This window comes from Prionailurus viverrinus, chromosome A1, assembly GCF_022837055.1.
Source record: "Prionailurus viverrinus isolate Anna chromosome A1, UM_Priviv_1.0, whole genome shotgun sequence".
In the NCBI taxonomy this organism is placed as follows: domain Eukaryota; kingdom Metazoa; phylum Chordata; class Mammalia; order Carnivora; family Felidae; genus Prionailurus; species Prionailurus viverrinus.
Genome location: NC_062561.1, coordinates 205,872,024 through 205,892,105, shown reverse-complemented (window position 1 = coordinate 205,892,105; position 20,082 = coordinate 205,872,024). Strand labels below are relative to the sequence as shown.

The 20,082-nt window shown below is 43.4% G+C and overlaps 1 protein-coding gene across 12 annotated transcripts in view; it reads left to right on the top strand.

Moving 5' to 3' along the window:
* The first annotated feature begins 480 nt into the window (after positions 1 to 480).
* Positions 481 to 20,082, top strand: part of ZNF131 (zinc finger protein 131) — a 30,929-nt gene continuing 11,327 nt past the window's right edge. For 3 of the 12 annotated variants that reach the window (XM_047866428.1, XM_047866439.1, XM_047866342.1), the window contains exons 1-5: positions 481 to 684; positions 931 to 1,068; positions 1,589 to 1,727; positions 2,769 to 2,870; positions 9,512 to 9,656. In XM_047866428.1, the coding sequence (XP_047722384.1) occupies positions 1,604 to 1,727; positions 2,769 to 2,870; positions 9,512 to 9,656 (371 nt within the window). In that variant the 5' untranslated portion in view covers positions 481 to 684; positions 931 to 1,068; positions 1,589 to 1,603. Of the gene's footprint in view, positions 685 to 842; positions 1,109 to 1,159; positions 1,728 to 2,768; positions 2,871 to 9,511; positions 9,657 to 20,082 lie in introns of those variants that run through there. The other 9 variants (XM_047866392.1, XM_047866370.1, XM_047866352.1 and 6 more) reach the window with 9 other exon arrangements.

The following is a 20,082-nucleotide window of genomic DNA, read 5'->3' as shown; positions in this document are numbered from 1 at the left end:
GATCTATCTACTCCATCAGACTAAGATTAGAAAGGAACAAACTACATACGCCTTATTCACCACTTAATTTCTCAGTCCCTTAAACAGTGCCTAGCACAGCGCTGGCTCTCAATAAATGTCTGTTGAAACAATGATTACACTCACCCTTGCATACAGCCAGGTATTTTGAGTCTTTCCCTAATCCTCACTCTATTTTCTTCTGAGAGAAAAAAGTAAATCTCGACTGTTACCCTCCAAAAGCATTTTTTTCGGATGAATGAATGAATGACCCAGGGAAGAGAGGCTGATTGTAGGTCACTGGTCTCTTTAAGCGCAGGGGTTGCGAGTGGAGAGCTGTAGTAATAGCATCATGTGTAAATAATCCGAGCAGATCCAGGTCCCAAGCCTAGCAAGCACGTGCCGCCTGCAGAGCGCGGAGAGGGCGGGCACCGGGGAGGAAGGTCCCAGGCGGCCGGAACGTGCTCGCGCCCGTGGCCGCCGCCCGCGCCGCGGCCGCCCGGGTCTCGGAGCGAGCGCACGTGTGCCGGTCGGACCCAGCAGAGGCAGTGCCCGGGCAATCGTGAGGAAATGGAGGGCGAGGCGCTATTTAGGGGTAGGGAACAGTGTGGGTTGAGTTTCGCCCAGAGAGGTGAGAGCGGGGAAGATCCGAGGGCCAGAGAGGAGAGAGGGAGGATCAAGAGCTAGGTAAGGCGGGCCCACCCAAGGCTTGGGAGGGAAGGGGGCGGGGCGGGAGGAGCCGCGGAATAAAAGCGCACCGGGGACGAGTTGTGAGTTTATTCCGAGGTCCGGGTCGGAAGCGCTCACACCTGGAGTCCTGCGAAGGTGGGTGGAAGGGCGGGGTTTAGTATTTATGATTTAGGATCCCTGCCCCGGGTACAGCCTGGCCCACAACTGGCTCTACCCTAGCACAGCCCGACTTCCTCCTCCCAGCGTTGGCCGCCTCACCCTCGCCGAGCGCCAAATCCGCCACTAGCCGGGCGGTGGAGGTGTGGCCTCTTCGCTCCGTGGTCGGCGCTTGGTCGGCGTCCGCGTCAGCCGGAGCCCAGCGCGGTGACGCAGTACGTCGACGTAAGTGACGCGCAGGCCCGGGCCGCTCCTCCTTCGCTGAGTGAGTGCCGGCCCGGTCGGGGCGGGGGAGAAGAGGGAGGGCGGGGGAGGGAGAGGCGACCCGGGAGTCGTTGTGGGCCGCGGGCCGGACCGGGTCCGGGGCCGCAGGAGCCAGGGCCGGGCAGAGGGGCTTGGCGGGCCGTTAGGGCGCCGCCACGGCTGTCGGGTCCCTTCCCCTGCCGGACTTGCGCGCCCCGGCGCCCGGAGCCTCCGGCGCTCTGCCCACCCCGCTTCAGCTCGCGTCTCCCGACTCCAATTAGGTCAGGCTCGGAGTCCCGCGGCCGTGGCTCCGGCCCCCAACGCGCGGCGGCCACCCGGCTCGCCTTTCTTTCTTCCCTCGCCTTCCTCTCCTCTTGCCTCACCCTCCCCCCACCCTTCTTTTCACGTAGCTGGGGTTTTGGGTTTTGTTGTTTTATGCTTTAGGGGTTTTGTGCCTCGGCCCGAGCTCATGGGTGTACATTATCATGCTCCTCTTTTGTAGAGCAGCCCGACGGCCATGGAGGCCGAAGAGACGATGGAATGCCTTCAGGAGTTCCCGGAACATCATAAAATGATCCTGGACCGATTGAATGAACAGCGAGAGCAAGATCGGTTTACTGACATCACCCTGATTGTCGATGGTGGGTAGGGTGGTGGGCAGAGCAGTGAATTTGTGGCTACCGTTCTTCTCTCCCCTTCCCCCGCCCGCCTTTTATACCCAACCCTCTGTGGACTGTGCCTATTGAGTGTGCGCTGGGACGAGGGGGGACTTGTCAGTGGCCACTCACATAGACCGTGTTGCAGAAGGCTAGTTGGCTAGTCATGCTTTCAACATAATCATCACATCTTAACTTGTTGCAGCCTCTTGAAGTTTCCCTATTGCACACATTAGTGTAAGATGATGGCGTGGAGATAGAGAGGATGTCTCTAAATGTTTGGTTAATAGCTTTCTTCTCATAAACTTCTTTGAGGAGCCTTTCACAACAATCATTTGAGAAGTGTTGATTGTTTCTACCTTCCCAAATGGTCTTGGAGGGAGAACGTGAGACATACCTTTGCAGCATTTGTACCCTCTTTGGGTACAAATCAAATGGGGTCTTTACCAGTGTTAGGAGTTGTCATTATAATGGAGACAAACGTAGCTTGGGTATCTTTTCTATTTAGTGAAAATAGACTCCTCAAGGCAAGGTATTTATTATAGATCTGCTTACTGTAGATCTGCTGCTTCCAAATATTAGGCATATTAACATGTTTTCCGTAGCAGATACATCCAGCATTATGTTTATTCTGTTGTTTTTTTTTTTTGTTTTTTTTTTTGTCTCTTTCCAAGTGATGTATAACTTTTTGGGTTGTGTTTATATTTAGCAGTTTAAACTGAATCCGATATGTCTTTCACTCTTTAGTAAGAAGCTTCTCTTATCTCTTTTAGTTTTATAAACTGCCTTTTATAAATTGACTTTATGAGGTCTTTGAGGTAAAGATTTGGGTTCATGTCTAATTGAAATTGAAATTTATCAAGATAGCTGCTTAGAATATTCTGACTTTAGTTTCATAATTTATATAGTCTTATGATTGTATTATGAAGAAAGATCTTTATATAATTTACTACTTTGTTTTATGGTTTTACTTTTGATTTTTGAATACATATACTCTTTTTTTTTTTTTTTTTTTTTTTAATCTAGGACACCATTTTAAGGCCCACAAAGCTGTTTTGGCTGCTTGCAGTAAGTTCTTCTACAAATTCTTTCAGGAGTTTACTCAGGAACCTTTGGTGGAGATTGAAGGTAAATGCTTGTTTTTGTTTGTTTGTTTTTTAATTAATTTACTTATTTGGAGAGAGGGCCCATGCGTGTGCACACATGCAAGTGGGGGAGGGAGAGGCAGAGAAAGGGGAGGGAGAGAATCCCTGGTAGCCTCCTTGCTGGCAATGCAAGCCCGACACAGGGGACAGGGGACACAGGGCTTGGGACTGGATCTCACAAACCCATGAGGTCATGACCTGAAGATGCTTAACCAACCGAGCTACCCAGGTGCCCTGGTAAATGCTTGTTATAAATACAATATTTAGCAAACATTATAATTAATGAAGAAGTGTTAATTTAGCAAGATACTGTAGGAAATAGGTATCAGTGGTTCCTATTACTTGACTGGATAAATTGTTCTTTTGACACTTGAGAATTCTTGCTTTCCGTAAAGTGCATGGTAAAATGATCCGCCAGGGAAAACCCTTACTTTAGATGGTAGATGTTGATCTCATAAAAGAGTCTTTTTTAACTTCTGAGACCAGTGCTCACTCTTTTGAAAACGTGTATTAGAAGTGAATTCCCATTTTTGTTCAGTGGGCTTATGTTTCAGACTGGTGGGGATGCCGCAGGTTATAGTAGAGCTGCTTTACTAGCAGAGGTACTTACGACATGCGCAAGATGAAGTGTGCTGCCACGATATGGAAAAGGCTAGGGAAGATGAACCGAAGCAGCATTCAGAAGTTGTAGTGGATATAGAGTCTGGGATGGAAGGAATCATTCAGTAGATACACCCTTAAAGTAGAAAGTGATTTTTGTACTTGTTTGACTTTTGTGATAATAGCTTCCCAAGTGCTAGCTATAGTGCTATTTAGGTGCATTTTCTGAGGTTTAAAGCAATCCTTTGAAGTAAGTGGTATTATTTCCAATTTATACATCAGGGAACAGGCTCCAAATGGTTACTTGCTCAGTGTTGCCCAGCTAGTAAGGGATTCACTTTGTGTATTAATTACCATGCTTTTGTCTTTTGATATGACATTACTTACCCCTCCCCACCATCCAAAACTGTAGGAAATACTTGTCTACATAAATACAGAACTTTAGCTTTTCCAGTGTTCTTGAGCTTTGGTTTTGTATCTTCTTCACTGTGTGTGTGTGTGTGTGTGTGTGTGTGTGTGTGTGTGTGTGTATTATGAATGGGTTGCCTAGAAACACTGTTCCCTTGGGAAAATTTGGTGCCCTGGGGAGTAAAGAAAATGTGAAAACTTAAACATATTCCTTTTGGGGAGGTGGCTTTACATTCCAGTTTACTGGCTGATACACCCATAGATAATCTTTTCATTATCTGTGATGGACAGCCACAGGCATAATGGAAATCCACGAAGCTTACTAAAGTGAGAATCTAGCTGCCTATACGGTATTAGTTTCTGTTACAGGGCAAGATTTCATCCATTTATATACCTGAGGTACTTTGTGATGCCAGGCAGGTTACTTTACCTTAGTTGCATAGACAGCTCGCCTTGAGGCAGGGCTGAGAGGAATAAAATTTTCATCTGAAAATTCCTCATTTCTTTATAGGCTTGTCACAATTACTTGAAATAACATGTGCAGAGCGCTGAGCATAGTGTTTGGTACATTGTCAAAGTTTAATAAATTGGGACTGTTTGTCAGAATTAATACTTGTTATGTGTTATGTACTGTACTGGACCCAGGAAGTAAAAAATTGATGAATGAGACAGACTTTAAAGAATTTGCAAATTTAATCACAGATGAGCGACAGATGCAGAAAAGAGAGCAAAGAGTGTTGCAGAGACTTTTATTGTGGAATGGTGTCGCCGAGGAGGGAGGACGAGTGGTTTAGTCTACCTTGGTGAGATAAAGATTTCAAAGAGGAGCTGACTTCTGCTTTTTAAACAAATAAGTGGCCCAGTCTAGAATATGCATTGCTTTTGGAACAAGGAATATACCTGGAGAAGTAGGGTCTTTTCTTCTGGAGACTAATCACCTTGAGATTCTCTTGCACTTCTTAGCACCTCTGACCTACCGCCTTCATTATAGGATGGCACATACGAGCCTTCAGTACTTACTTAACATGACAAATGAGAAAGTGTAAGAGCATTTTCTGTTTTTGTTATTTGCCAGGTTCAGGTTTAAAGAATCAATTTGGCTCAGTGTGTTTTTGTTTTTCTTTTGGTGTTTTTTTTTATTATTAAAAAATTGTTTTTAATGTTTTTATTCATCTTTGAGAGAGAGCACATGCACACGCGCATGTGAGCAGGGGAAGGGCAGAGAGAAAAGCAGAGAGAGAATCTCAAGCATGTTCCACACTGTCAGTGAGGAGCCTGAAGTGGGGCTCAAACTCATGGGCCACAAGATCATGACCCAAGCCGAAATCAAGAGTTGGACGCTTAACTGAGCCACCCAGGAACCCCTTGGCTTAGTGTTTTCTTTCTTTTTTTTTTTTTTTTTTTTTTTTTAACATTTATTTATTATTGAGAGACAGAGCATGAGCATGGGAGGGGCAGAGAGAGGAGACACAGAATACGAAGCAGGCTCCAGGTTCTGAGCTGTCAACACAGAACCCAAAGTGGGGCTTGAACTCATAAACTGCGAGATCATGACCTGAGTCGAAGTTGGACACTCAACTGACTGACCCACCCATGCACCCCTTGGCTCAATGTTTTCTTAAGCCCTTAACTTCAGGATCACTGTACAATCTGTCTAGGTCACTTGGCTATAAAGAAAGCCCTGGACATGTCATTAGACAACCTGCCTTGTAGTCCTGGCTTTACTGTTTTGTCAGTTATATAACCTTGGACATGTTGGCTTTTCTTTTTCTTATCTGCGAGATATGTCAAGTAAGTTTTCACTATGTCACGGACATTTTAATGTTATGACATGCTGTGCTGTTAAAATTCTCCGGAGAATGCTGCTGTTGTTGTTTCGATTTGGTTTTGTTTTTAGCAGGCAGTCAGCCTGGTTTAGGTTCAGTCTGGGCTTATGTGGGCTGTGGATGCAATGCCAGTTTATTTTTCAAAACCTTTGTTGTGCTGCTCGGGTGCCAGGTGTGCCAGCCTGGGTCCACATCATAGTGCAGGTCTCAGACCCTTTACTGTGCTGCCTCAGGTCAGTTCCACATGTGTAGCTCAGTGGCTAGTGCTAGGCTGCATTCACAAGGACCTTTCTCTAGCTCCCTCTTCTGACTTCTGTACTTTAGCTCCTCGGGGCAACTTTTCCTGATCCTCTGGCTGGAAAACTGGGATTTTTAGCTTCCCTGTGCTGACATAGACTTCCCGTAGTGGGATCCATTTTCTAGACAAAGCGATGAAAGGGGGGAAAAAAAATTCTCTCCATGTTCTTGGAGATCATTGCTAGTTTTCTGTCAGAAAGAAGAACCTTTTCTAAGAATTAGTGTCTGCTTGGCGGCCACCAGCCACAGGTGTGCAGCATCAGAACTGGGACTTGCCTTGAGGCAGGGCTGAGAGGAATAAATCCAAGTATCCCCCGCCCCCCCCCCCCCCCCCCCCCCCCCAATGTACTCTCTGTTCCCTTTCCTGATTCTCTAGCCAGAGTTTTCTTCTGTACCTGCTACACAGTTACAGGATTTGGGCTGTCTTCAAGTGTAAGCTGGGATATGTGAGAGGAAAAATAAAAACCAGGAAACTCACTGCTGCTCTTTTGAGTTTTGATTTCTGTCCCCAGCCTGCTTGTTTCTATTTATGTTTCAGAGTCCTTATATATTCTGCCCAGGATTTTTAATTGTAATCAGTGGACAAGATAGGGTGGAGTGTGCTTTCTCCATCTTAGTTATAATTTTAACCTCTCTCCGTAAAATATGAATAATGACCTCTATATGTCTAGAATGCTGCCCTGTTTTGCTTCTTCCTAAGGGAAAAAAAGAAGATTCAGGCTAAGGTGTTCATATTAACAGTTTCCTTAGATAACTCAGAAAGACTATATTCTCTTGCCCACTTCTGTTATGAAAGGAGCAAGGGATTAGTGAAGTAGACTGAGATTTGGAAGTTACCAAAGTAGTCCTGATAGAGAACCAAGTGTTTTCGCAGCTGTCACCACATCACTTCCCTGGGCACATGTTAGCCGTTTGGTCCATGTTAGCTAATTAGGTCAGTAGTTTATTCCTAGGACTAGTGCTGGACTGGCGACTTAAGCACCTAAGGTGCTTATAAAAAAAAAAAAGTTTCCTATCCCGGTTTTGATTCTAAGGATCGGAGACCCATGCTTTAAGTCTGCGATGATTCTAATTAACCAAAATTGGGAACTAAGTCTGTAATTCCTTATTCAAATCCTTGGAGGCCAGATGTTTCTTGAAATTAGAAATTTTCTAAAGATAATGCAGTCTGTGTAGTACATTATACTCCCAGTGGGGTCTAGGGGGGTGACATTCTATAACCAAATAATACTTCAGCAGAGTAGCATATTAATATTTACTCTAAGTGGGATAAAGACTAAAAATAGCCTAATGTCCATTCAGATCAAATATTGCTGCCAAATTAATGGGAAAACTTCTGGTCTTAAGAGATTTGGGGGACTTTGGAATTGTGAATAAGAGATTGTGGGCCTGTAGTGAATTAAGCTGTGGATATTCAAACTCTTCCAAGCAGGAGTGTTTCCTGCCATCATCTTACTTAAAAATCTTATGTTGGGGGCGCGTGGGTGGCTCAGTTGGTTAAGCATCTGACTTCGGCTCAGGTCATGATGTCACGGTTTGTGAGTTTGAGCCCTGCGTGGGGCTCTGTGCTGACAGGTCAGAGCCTGGAGCCTGCTTCAGATTCTTTGTCTCCCTCTCTCTCTGCCTCTGCTCTCTCTCCCAAAAATAAATAAACATTATTTAAAAAAAAATCTTATGTTGGGCTTAAGAGTAGAGCCATCTGTGTTTGATTCTAGTTTCATCTCTTCAGTAACTTGCCAAAGTCACAGTTATTAACTTCTGTGTGCCTCAGTTTTCCTGTCTGTGAAATGGGGATTATTATAGTAAGTTCTCCATAGGATTGATATGAGGATGGAGTTAATACTTGTGACGTGTTTAGAGTCATGCCTGGTATTTGTAGTATTATATGTGTCATTCCATTTCGAGAAAAATACACATTTAAAAAAGTTTTTTTAATGTTTATTTTTGTGAAGGGGAGGGACAGAGAGAGAGGGAGACACAGAATCCAAAGCAGGTTCCAGGCTCTGACCTGTCAGCACATAGCCCAGCGTGAGGCTCAAACTCATGAACGGTGAGATCATATCCTGAGCTGAGATCAAGAGTCAGACACTTAAACGACTGAGCTACCCAGGCATCCCAACAAAGGTGTTTTGTTATACTTTTAAACATTTGATCAAAACTCCTTAAATTTAGTTATCTGTACCTCAGGCTACTCTCATATAATAATGAATACCATGGTGAAAAGACAACAGGAAAACAAAGATTTAGGGGAGACTCAAATAAAAGCAACCTGAAAAGAATCCAGTCATTTTTAGATTGCTTATTCAGGTATATAAAGTGCATAGGAAGAAAATAAAAGTATTTTTGTATTTGCAGTTATGCAAATTGTGTGCAGTTTAGACTTGGGCATTTCTTAGTGTAAAAATTCAGTGTTGAAAGTAGCTTTCTCTTGGAGTGCCTGGCTGGCTCAGTCGGTTGAGCATGTGACTTTTGATCTTGGGGTTATAGGTTCAACCCCCCACTTTGAGTGTAGAGATTACTTAAAATCCTTAAATAAAAGTGGTTTTCTATTTCTTTCAATAGATTTTTGTAGTCTTGCATTAGCAGACTGAAACAATAATATATAGCATTGAAAAGAACAAAGAAATAGAGTATCCTTTTGGGCCAAAATCTAACCATAAAACTTGTAAAGAAAAGTTGGAATCATGGAAATTTAATTTTGGAAGTGACTTTAGCCCTTATTCACTCCTACTTTGTGTGTCTGCATTTTAGGGAGCCTTGTTTTAGATACTGGGAGGTGAGTGTACAGAGACAAAAATCATTTCCCTCGTGTAACTTAGAGTCCAGAGATGCCCATGGGTTTTAATTACCAGAACAGGTACAGAGTTCAGCCTGGGGGAAGTATTAGAAAGTTTCATTAAGGGTGTGGCATTAGAATTGGGCCTTCAAGGGTGATAGGACTTATACAAATACAAACTGAGCATTCATTAAGGAAGGTGAGTGTTAAGGCAAGGAAACTTTTAGAAGTGAAGGGTTTGTTTAAAGATCAGTATATAGTATGGGATTGATACAGTTTAAAATTTGGAAGGGAAAATAGTGGTAAATAGAAAAATAACGTGAAGTACCTTGAAATAAAGGCAGACTGGTTTGGAACTTTTTTGCTGAGCTGTGGAAAGCCCTTGAAGATTTGGAGCTGAGTTGATGTAGTGATCCCTGGCAAGAAACATAGCATGTCTGACATGTAATAGTTAGCCAATTCATGTATTTAAGTGATAGATTTTACTATTCATAAGAGTATTAGGAAACCTTTGGGAAAGATCTTAAAATAGTTTGGTAGGAACTTTGGCTATAGTATTACTGTACTGTTAATGAGAATTCCACCAGGAAATAATTTTCTGAAATTCAGATACTAATCAGGTTTTGAACACTGAGCTTTTTTTTTTTTTTTCTTTACTAAATGTTAGAAGTTTTGAATCAATGGGCAAACGTGCTAATGCACATCTTTGTTTTACAGGTGTTAGTAAAATGGCCTTCCGTCATTTAATTGAGTTCACATACACAGCAAAATTAATGATACAAGGAGAAGAAGAAGCCAATGATGTATGGAAAGCAGCAGAGTTTCTACAAATGCTAGAAGCTATCAAAGCCCTTGAAGTCAGGTAATTACTTATTTTCTTAGTGATGCGCAGATAGTTCTGTTCAGTCATGTACATCCTATTAGTCAAGAATTTATTGTATGTGTTATGCCATAAAGGATTGACATTTTGAAATTAAGAATATTTAAGGATCTATAAAATTCTGGATACTGATTGCTCTTTCTCTCACACTTGATTTCTTGTCCTTCTATAAAAACTGCTAAGGGTAATTAAAGTAGCATCTTTTGTATCTAATAAAATCGGGAAGACTAGGCAGCTTTTAAGGAGTTGTTTCATTGGGTTTGAGTTGTTAATTGTACCAAGCTTTATTCTAAAAAGAATTTGGCTTACAAAGATTAACATAGTCCTGTTTAAAAATAGTGAGGAAATGGATGAAGATGAATAGGCCACATGAGGTGATAATCAGTGAAGTTAGAAATACAGTAGCCAATATGCATGGCATTCAAGTCTATATACTTGCTAGGTGGGCTAAATCTAGCTCTGAATTCTGAAGCACCTAATGGAAAGAAAAAGGAAAGAAAAACCTTAAGTTACATTACTCATGGCTATGAGAACAAATCAGTTGCTTCGGAGCCATTCCTGGCATTAAGACACAAAATTTCTCAGAAAGTATTAAGAAAACATTAAATGACATAACAAAGACTCAACATCTTGCATAACAAACAGTGGCAATATAACAGTGACCAGGGTGCCTGAGTGGCTTAGACGGTTATGCATCCGACTCTTGATACTGGTCAGGTTGTGATCTCGCATTTGTGAGATCAAACCCCTCTTGGGACTCCGTGCTGAGCGTGGAATCTGCTTAGGATGTTCTCTGCCCCACCCCTGCTCATGCACATGTGTACACACAGTCTCTTTTTAAAATAAAGATAATGCATATGTTAACAAAATAAAAATAAATACAGTGACTGAGAGCAAGAGTTCTGGAGTCAGGCTGCCTGGGTAATAGCCTAGCTCTCTACCACGTAATGAAGTTACTCAACTTGTCAGCACCTCAGTTTCCTCATCTGTCAAAGGGGGTAATAGTGGTACTTTCTACACAGGATTATTTATGGGCATTAAATGAATTAATGCATGTAAAATGCTCAGCATGGTGTCTGGTATAAGGTACTCCGAATGTGAACTGGCATTGTTATTAATATCTCCCGGCTGTGTTTCTTGTGATGTCATTGGCGTAACACTAAAGTGCAGTTTGGTAAAATCCATTTGCACGTGGGGCAAAATAATTTAGTCCAACTTACTGGTATGGTTTAGTCAAAAGATGCAAATTAGAATAATTCTAAGAAATAATTGAATTATAATTATCCATAAGTACCATTTCTCCTAATGAACTTGTAATTAGTTTGATGACAGAGTTCAAGATTAAACCACGAGCTTGGTATGTATGTATTCTCTAATGCCTAGTGCCTGGCACATAGTATGTGTGTGCACATTTGTGAATGGATGGGTGGGTGCATACCGGTTAAAACCAGGTCAGCACTCCTGCAGAGAGAGCTGAGACCTGGGTAGCAAAATATAGGTATGTTGAAGATAGTACCTGATGTCATACCTTTTCAGAATGAAAGTAGAAAGGGAATATAATATGGATAGGGCAACATCAGATGTGGTTAAATCCTGGCTGAGAATCTACTGAAAAAGTGTTCTATCTGTGTAGTTCTCCTTGCTGCTCATACTAGTAAGTTAGTATCCAGCTGTGGGGAAAGTCCTTGGCAGCAGAACAGTGGAACACATTCTGACAGCCTGGGTTGGATTCGGGAGAGTTAGGACTTGAGTTCATTGTGTATAGTCACTGTGAGATGAAGGTAAGAACAACTGGGCATGGCTCTTTTCCCAGGCCTATTTAGAAACTTTGGGAAGATTTATTATTATAAGAGTGGGATCCTTATAAGTAATTACAACTATCAGTGAATGCTTTTCAATGTAAATACAGTAACATACTGAATTGTTTCTTGAAGCAGTTAGGCATGCAGTGTCCTCTGAAGAGTTCTTTAAAGACAAGACAGCAAGCAGCATTACATGTTGGCTGTTACGATAATGCAATTAAGGAATAAAAATTAATTTAGTTGTGGTTAAATTGACTGGTTAAGGCAATTCTATACTGAGAAGATTATTGTATAATTGTTTTGTGGATACAGAAGGTGAAATAAGTGCTCTTCTCACATTCGCACTATGCAAGTATTTTTGGCATACGGTGTTGGGGCGCCTGGGTGGCGCAGTCGGTTAAGCATCCGACTTCAGTCAGGTCACGATCTCGCGGTCCGTGAGTTCGAGCCCCGCGTCGGGCTCTGGGCTGATGGCTCAGAGCCTGGAGCCTGTTTCCGATTCTGTGCCTCCCTCTCTCTCTGCCCCTCCCCCGTTCATGCTCTGTCTCTCTCTGTCCCAAAAATAAATAAACGTTGAAAAAAAAAATTAAAAAAAAAAAAAAGCTGTGTATGAGAAGCTTCCTGATACTTGTTAGGGAGCAGCAGTTGCCTTATAGATTTTTCCTCGCCAGCCTATTGAAGTGTAATTTACATGTCAAACAATTCACCCAGTTAGGATAGAGTTTGAATTTTGGCGTTTGTATACAGTGGTGTAATCACCACCATAATCAAGACATAGGAACGTTTCCATCATTCTGAGTTTCTCATGACTCTCTAGTCAGCCCTAATCCCCAGCTTCAGTTATCCACTGCTTTTGATTTTTATCACTGTAGTTTTATCTGGGATGTCATATAAATGGATTCCTACAGTGTAGTTTCTGGTTGACTTTTTTCACTTAGCATTATGTTTTAGAGATTTGTCAGTGTTGTCGTGGGTATTACTATTTCATTACCTTTTATTGCTGAGTAGTGTTCCCTTGTATGGCTATACCACCTGTTGATGGACATTTAGGGTTCCACCTTTTACAAATAAAGTGGCTATGCTTTTATTTCTCAGTAAATACCTAGGAGTGGAATAGCTGGGTTGTATGATAGATGTTTTTAATTTTTTTTAAGAAACCGCTAAACTGCTTTCCAAATTGCTGTGCCATTTTGTATTCCAAATTGAAGTGTATGAGAGTTCCTGTTGCTCCACAGCCCTGCTGATACTTGACATGATCAGGCCTTTTCATTTTAGCTGTGCTGATGTAGGTGTGTAGTGGTTTTAGTTGGCATTTCCCTTACGACTAATGATGAACATTACTTCATGTGCTTACCTTCTTTGGCAAGGTGTCTGTTCAGATCTTTTGCCCATTTTTAAATTGGGTTTATTGTCAAGAACTGTGAAGGGTCTGGGATTTTATCCTATTTGCAAACTAATAAATTGTCCTGCCACTGTTTTTTGAATGCTGGCAGAAGACAGGAGACTCCTGAGTCAGAGAAAAAAGGACTTCATTTCTCTCACAGCATAAGGAGCAGCATGAACGCTCACGTTCACATCAATTTTTCTTATCCTCCTTAGCCCACCTGCAAGTCCCATGGGGGTGGCAGGGTGGCCTAGGTGTGTGCTGTACTCACAGTGGTTTGCATCACATTTGAGGAACACTGAGCTGTAGGAAACCCAAATCTTTTAAAATGAGCTATAGATGCACCTGTCCCCCACTTGGGAAGAGCAGTTCTCTCTTCTAAGGCTATTTGCTATACAGGCAGCATTGAAAAGATCCAGAACAAAAGGCTATCAGTGTCTGTTTACAAGACATGCAGAAACATGAGGGATCCATAACTATCTTCCAACAATATCCTTGTTTCTGTATTATTTTAGCTTCTGGTAAATTGTTCCATGAGTACACTACTCTGACCACTCTGATTAATCTGACCAATAGGGGCTGGGTCCTAATCCATTGAATTTTTTTCACACTGGATTTAATGAAGGCAACTATAAACAGAATTTGAAGCAGCAGGATGTGGCCACCCTGCACCACTGAGCCTACCCATCCACCCATTTTCCTAAGGTCCTAGACTCAGCCAGCTGAACAAATTCCTAGAAAGCCAGGTAGCTTTATTCTTTAGCCCTAAGTGAAAAGTGACCTTTTTCACTTAGCCCTAAGCATTAATCCAAGTATAGCAAGATCTTTTAGCACTTGCACAGTCCCTCATTGGCCCACAGGGAGGAGGTCTAGGGCAAGTCTATCCATAATAACCCTGGCCAGTGATTTGAAGCTGACATGAATGCCTTCCAGGGCCCAAGTGGTGTCCTTGATTACATAGGCTTACGTCAGGCACAAATTTTGTGTCACTTTTTTATTTAGATGGTTCGCGTTGTTGAGAAAACTATGCGTGGAGCACACATAAATAACAAGTCAGTTATTCCTCCAGGAAGCTCCCCCAAATAACCAAAAGTTGCCTCGTTTTGGGGAGATCTCTGCAGTCATCTGAGAACTAAACTGATCTACTGGTGGCGTTTTGTTTTAATTTTTTTTTTTTTTTTTTTCAACGTTTATTTATTTTTGGGACAGAGAGAGACAGAGCATGAATGGGGGAGGGGCAGAGAGAGAGGGAGACACAGAATCGGAAACAGGCTCCAGGCTCCGAGCCATCAGCCCAGAGCCCGACGCGGGGCTCGAACCCACGGACCGCGAGATCGTGACCTGGCTGAAGTCGGACGCTCAACCGACTGCGCCACCCAGGCGCCCCTGGTGGCGTTTTGTTTAAACAGGATGATCTCTTCTACCCACTCCTAAAGTGCAGGTCATCATACTTTAGAGAGGGAAAGAAGTTAGTACCTGGCTTGCATATGAGAAGTATGGTCCTAAGGGATTATAGGTAGGTTGGAAAGAAAGTGGTGTTTACAGTTGTTTGTGCCCAGTAGGACCTTCATCAGTTAGGGGCACAGGCCTCAAATGTGGCTTTCCCCTTTCCGTGATTGAATCTGGTCCTTGTTTTTAGAAGGGATTGTCTAAAGGTGGTCAACACCTGAGTTAATTACCTGAGTGGTAATTAATTATCCATCTCACGAACTGAGCCTTAGCTTTGGGAATGGTAGTGGGGCAAATACTTGTTTTTGCATGGAACATGCAGAAACTTGGCCATCCCCTGCTGTTTGCAGAAGACTTCTTGGTAAAGTTAAGAGAGATGATCGTCAAATCATGGTCCGAGTCATTTGGCAGGGGAGGGCAGATCTAGCAGTCAGTTTAAACGTTGGCTTGCAACAGATGGGGAGAACTGCATCAGAGGATTTTCCTACCCAAGGAAGGCTGTGGGGGCAGTTTGGAAGGATAAGAGAAGGACAAGTCTCCTCAGGTGCCAGGATTGTTGCTCTCTCTTCACCTCCACAGAATCATTGTGTTACATTCTGGTAGCTATAACCTCATTCTTTTCCAGTCATCCATTCCTCTTACCCAGACCTTTCATCCAGAAAGGTCAGGGACACAAGGGCATTTTCATAAAGCTTCTAGACCCATTGTGTCTTCCACTTTGGCTCACAAGGGCAGTCTTAAGTGTACTTGGCAACCAGTATATTCAGCCAAGTGGTCATTATTTTAGGATGTAAGATGATGTCGGGTCAAAAAGAGACTCTAGATGGCTGAACTAGAATTAAGTTTGAATCTCCTAAGCCCACTTTTGACTGGGCTGTCACCTGGAAGAGATACCAACCAGGCTGTGCCGGGGTTGCCATTGTGGTGGGAAAGAAAAGGATTGTGTCTAAGAATGGTCAGGGCAGAATTCAAATTTCCAATTAGGCTTCTATAACTTTCCACCCATTTTTGTCTTGATCATTACCCAGGAAGCAGATGAGAAGAGATAATCCCTTTCTGGAGACAGCTGAGTCTGGTCATCACAAAGTGCCTTACTCAGATTTTTGGACAAAGGATGGGAGGGAAGTAGAGTTAGAAATCTTCCTGAGTCAGTGTTTGAGGAGGCTTTGCAATGCTGTCTGTATTACAAGTGTCTGTGGGTGGTGGGGAGCTTAAAGCGTTCCTCAATACCTTGACTGTTAGCCAATTATTGAGTAGGTTTTGGCACAAAATTATCAGACTGCAAATGATCTAGAAAGCTAAACAAGACACAGATTAGTCTCAGGGGCCACAGTGGGGTGGCCAGAACCAACAGATCAGTCTGGAACCGCAGCATTATGACCTTAAAAAGTGTCAACACTGGTGAGGCAGTACTGATGGCTCTAAAGTGGGGTCAGAGGTCCAGTGGCCTCCTTCACGGTGAGACAAACAGGCCAGCTTTCGGTGGGTGTCACAAGTCTGGCATCCAGTGGCAACTTCCACATTGGAAACATAGGCTACTTTATGCTTAAAATATGATGGTGGATATGTCACCATGTTCAGGATAATATTGGATCCTAGGAGTCCGTGATGGAAGTCTAGGCAGTGCAGCCTTGATCAGCCTCTTCCTTCTGGTTGGTATCTGGTTGGTAGAGAACGGGCCCTTACCATGGGCATGAATCAGTGATCCAGATAGTTTTGATCAGCAGCTGCTATTTGTTTCCACAGTTGTGGTCCTGAAGATAGAGGTCTTTAATCTGCCAAGATTTCTGTGTCTTCCAAACAGCTAGGCCACTGGCAGCAGCCCAGGAGTCAATACAGTATAACATGGTTCATTGTGGAGAATGTTGTCTAGAGCTATGAAGAAAGCTTTTGAGTTCTGCCCTCTGAGCACAGCAACCGCATCCACTTTTGGTTTTGTGTAGTTGGTGCTAAAGCTGAGCATTTGCAGCAGCCCAGGGAATACCATCAGTCGTGAGTTTAGCCAAACCATTAGTGAATCAAAAACCCCATTGATCTAGTGGCTTTCTTTGGGCATCAGAGTGAGGGAGCAACCTTTTTTTTTCCCCCCCCATGTAGAGCCAAGAGGTCAATTGCTTTCTTGAGTATCTTATTTTGAGAAATGAGACTTAGTGGGCTTGTTTTACCTTGCTATTCGTTAAAGTCCTAGTTGACGTGCTCCCAAATGGCAATATCAGGCTAGAGAGAGCCTCAAAGCCTCACTGAATCAGGCATCAGTTTCAACAAGAGCCCAACAGCACACTGATCCTTTCTTTTCAAAGGGAGTGTGCCGTGCAGATGTGTCAGGGAATTGACCAGTACAAAACTACAAGGTCTACCTTGTGGGTGGAGCCTGCCTCCCTTGGTCAGAAGCTCTACTCTGCAAAAGCATCAGTGTCAGACTTGTAGTTCAGAGGGGTCATTAAGAGTTATAGGACGGGGCGCCTGGGTGGCTCAGTCGGTTAAGCGTCCGACTTCGGCTCAGGTCACGATCTCGCGGTCCGTGAGTTTGAGCCCCCGCATCAGGCTCTGGGCTGATGGCTCAGAGCCTGGAGCCTGTTTCTGATTCTGTGTCTCCCTCTCTCTCTGCCCCTTCCCCGTTCATGCTGTCTCTCTCTGTCTCAAAAATAAATAAAACGTTTAAAAAAAAAAAAGTTATAGGACCTCCGAAGTAGAGAATGTACCACAGCTTGATGGACAACTTCCAGTGCAGCCTTTTGATTAGAGCCTCACTTAGAAGATGCTGATTTGCAGATGAGCCGATACAAAGGAGTAGGATGCCCGAGTGAGGTACATGCTGTCTCCAGTAACCCCAAAAAGTACAATAAGATGCTGATCATCATTTTTAGTAGGGAAAGGAAGGAGGTGAAGGAACAGTTTTTCTTTTACTGCTGGAGGGATTGGGTGTTGTGAATCTACTCACTTAGTCCCAAGAAACGTCACTCGGTGAATAGGCCTCTGAATTTTGTTGGGGGTTTATCAGCAACACCTACTGATGGAGGTGTGCTAACACTGAAATCAGGGCCTTTGAGACAGACTTATAGCTTATAAGTCAACAGGACATCCGTATAGTGTAAACTTTAGGCATCACAAGATAGAGACACTTGTGCTAAACCTTGACCAGCTGTTGGTGGCATCTGTCAGGGGAGTTTCTTCCAATAGCTCCTCTCTACCTGTGGCTCTTTTCCGTTTGGGACAGTCTATCTCTGGTACTTACAGAATAGAGCAATGTAAATACCATACCAATTCCTGCTATACATTCAGATGTCAAGGTAACACCAGTATGTAGAATCGGCTCTACCCACAGGGTTAAGACAGCCTCCCTTTCCTGCTGTGAACTTTGCCTAAACCCCTAAACCTTGAATGTAAGTGCCTCCTCTCCCTGTGATAGGATGGTCAGTTGGACACCTGAATCTAATGGAGCCATTAAAGTTTGAATCTCTTCCATTCCTAAGTTTCCCTCAGCATACTTGGATACGTATATGGCGGTCTTCACTATACCCTTGGAAACAGGGAGACCTTGTTATCTTCCTCCAAGCTGGTGAAGTCAAGGCATCAGGCGAGGGGAGGTAGAAGAGAAAGAGATATGGAGGGAGAAAGTAACTCCATGCCAGTGAGCTTTAAAGTGTGTACGTTCAGGGTGCCTGGCTGGCTCAGTCGGTTGAGTGTTGGACTCTTGATTTTAGCTCAGGTCATGGGGCCAAGCCTCACATCAGGCTCTGTGCTGAGCATGGAGCCTGCTTAGGATTCTTTCCCTCCCCAACTCGTACTCTGTTTCTTAAAAAAAAAAAAGTATACCTTAATCCTAGACATTTGCTGCCCTGTTGTTATAAAACATCTCTTATGTTTTTACCTGGTTTAACATAAAAGTTGGGATTTTCAGGAGGCTTGACCACAGGAATTTATATTATTTTGGATTCTTATTCCCCAGTGACTCATCTTCATGAGCATTGTAAAATCCAGTTGGCGAGAAGGCTTACTAGACAGTGCTTCATCACGGGAGTTTGTCTCTGAGAAATCTCCCCAAGAGCACCATGGCACCTTTATGGCAGCCAGGACACACTGCAGGAAAAAACCCGAGACCTTTTACTGTCCTCTCCAAATGAATCTAAGGTAGATGTGACACTGCAGGAGAGAGAGCCCTGCCCAGGTGTTGCCATTCTTCCTTGGCAAGCATCGTGTTGCCCTTCGTCTCTCATGTGGACCAGCCAAAGTTCTAATGACTCAACTTGTTTTTGTTAGTAGCAGTTGCAAATTTCCCTCTTGTCACCCTTGGTTTAGATAACTTGTCTGTAAAGGGGTGGAACCTTCTGTCTCCACCCCTGTTCCCACCTGTGGATCTTAGTTGTTTTGATGGATTGCACTTATAACAGACCACTAGGTTGGCAGAGAGGTCCTCTTCCAACACTGGGAGAGTTTGCAACAACCAGGAACCGTTCTAGCAGCTGTCCTTGAACTTACTCTCTAGTATTCATCCTGCAACCACCCTCCTAGTTTTTCCTCATTAATAGATGTTTTAGTTTTCTGAGGCTGCCCTAACAAAGTACCACAAACTGGGTATAACAGAAATTTATTGTCTCACAGTTCTGGAGGCTAGAAATTTTAAACCATGGTATTGGCAGGGCCATGTTCCTTCAAAAGCCTATAGGGGAAGATCCTTCCTTGCCTGTTCTAGCTTCTGTGAGCTCCAGGTGTTCTTGGCTTGTGGCAGTATGACTGCAGTCTTTGCCCACATCTTCATTCACGTTGCTGTCTTCTGTCTCTTTGTATGGCTTTCTCGTGTGTGTGCCCAAATGAACCTCTACTTACAAGGACGGAGTTGTATTAGAGGAGGCCCACTCTAATGACCTCATCCTTGATTACATCTACAAAGACTGATTCCCAAATAAGGTTACATTCACACGTATGAGGGGTCAGGACTTCAGTGTATCTTTTTGAGGGACACAGTTTAACTCAAAGCAGTCGGCAACTAAATGGAAGATGATGCATTGCCCACTTGATTGTGCAGTTTGGTCAGCATGTTTATTGCCAGCTCCAATGCACTTCATCAGATCCCATTAATTGCTCTGTGAGGCCTGATTCTTTGTCTTCTGGTAAACCTGTTCTTTTTCAGCATCTTGTCCTTGTTGCCAAAACCTGGCAAGAACTGTGACAGATCTGAGATGTTACCCTGTTTGCAAGCCAACAGTTTATCCTGCACAGTTTTCATAGATACTGATAGAGGGTATGAGACTTTTAGGTTAGAAAGATTTTCTTTTTTGCACAGCAAGCAGCATGAGTTTTGTATTTGTGCCAGTTTTTCCTTCTCCCTCACAGGGGTGACATAGAGTGGCCCAGGTGAAAGCTGTGCATGTGGTTGGTTTATATCACAGCCGAAGAAACTCCAGCTTAAGAAGCCCAATCTTAGATAACGGGCTGCAAGCAAACCTGACTGACGTTGCCCAAAGGGGGATATTATTATATGGACAGTAAGCACAGCTGCCCTCTGCTCTAGAGGGAGCCATACTCTCTGTCTTTCCAGATTGCTGGCTCTACTGCAGACATCTTTGAAGAGAGTCCAGAACAAAAGCTGTCAGTTCAGAAGATGTGCAGAAACATGAGACTCATGGATAACTGTCACCTAATAGTTATCTTCTTTGTGTTTATTGGATTGTGGCAGTTCTTTTTATACTGTCTATATAAGACCTTTGGCAGATATACGTGTGCCCATGTTCTGGTCTGTGGTTTGCCATTTGTTTGGTTTGTGGCTTGCCTT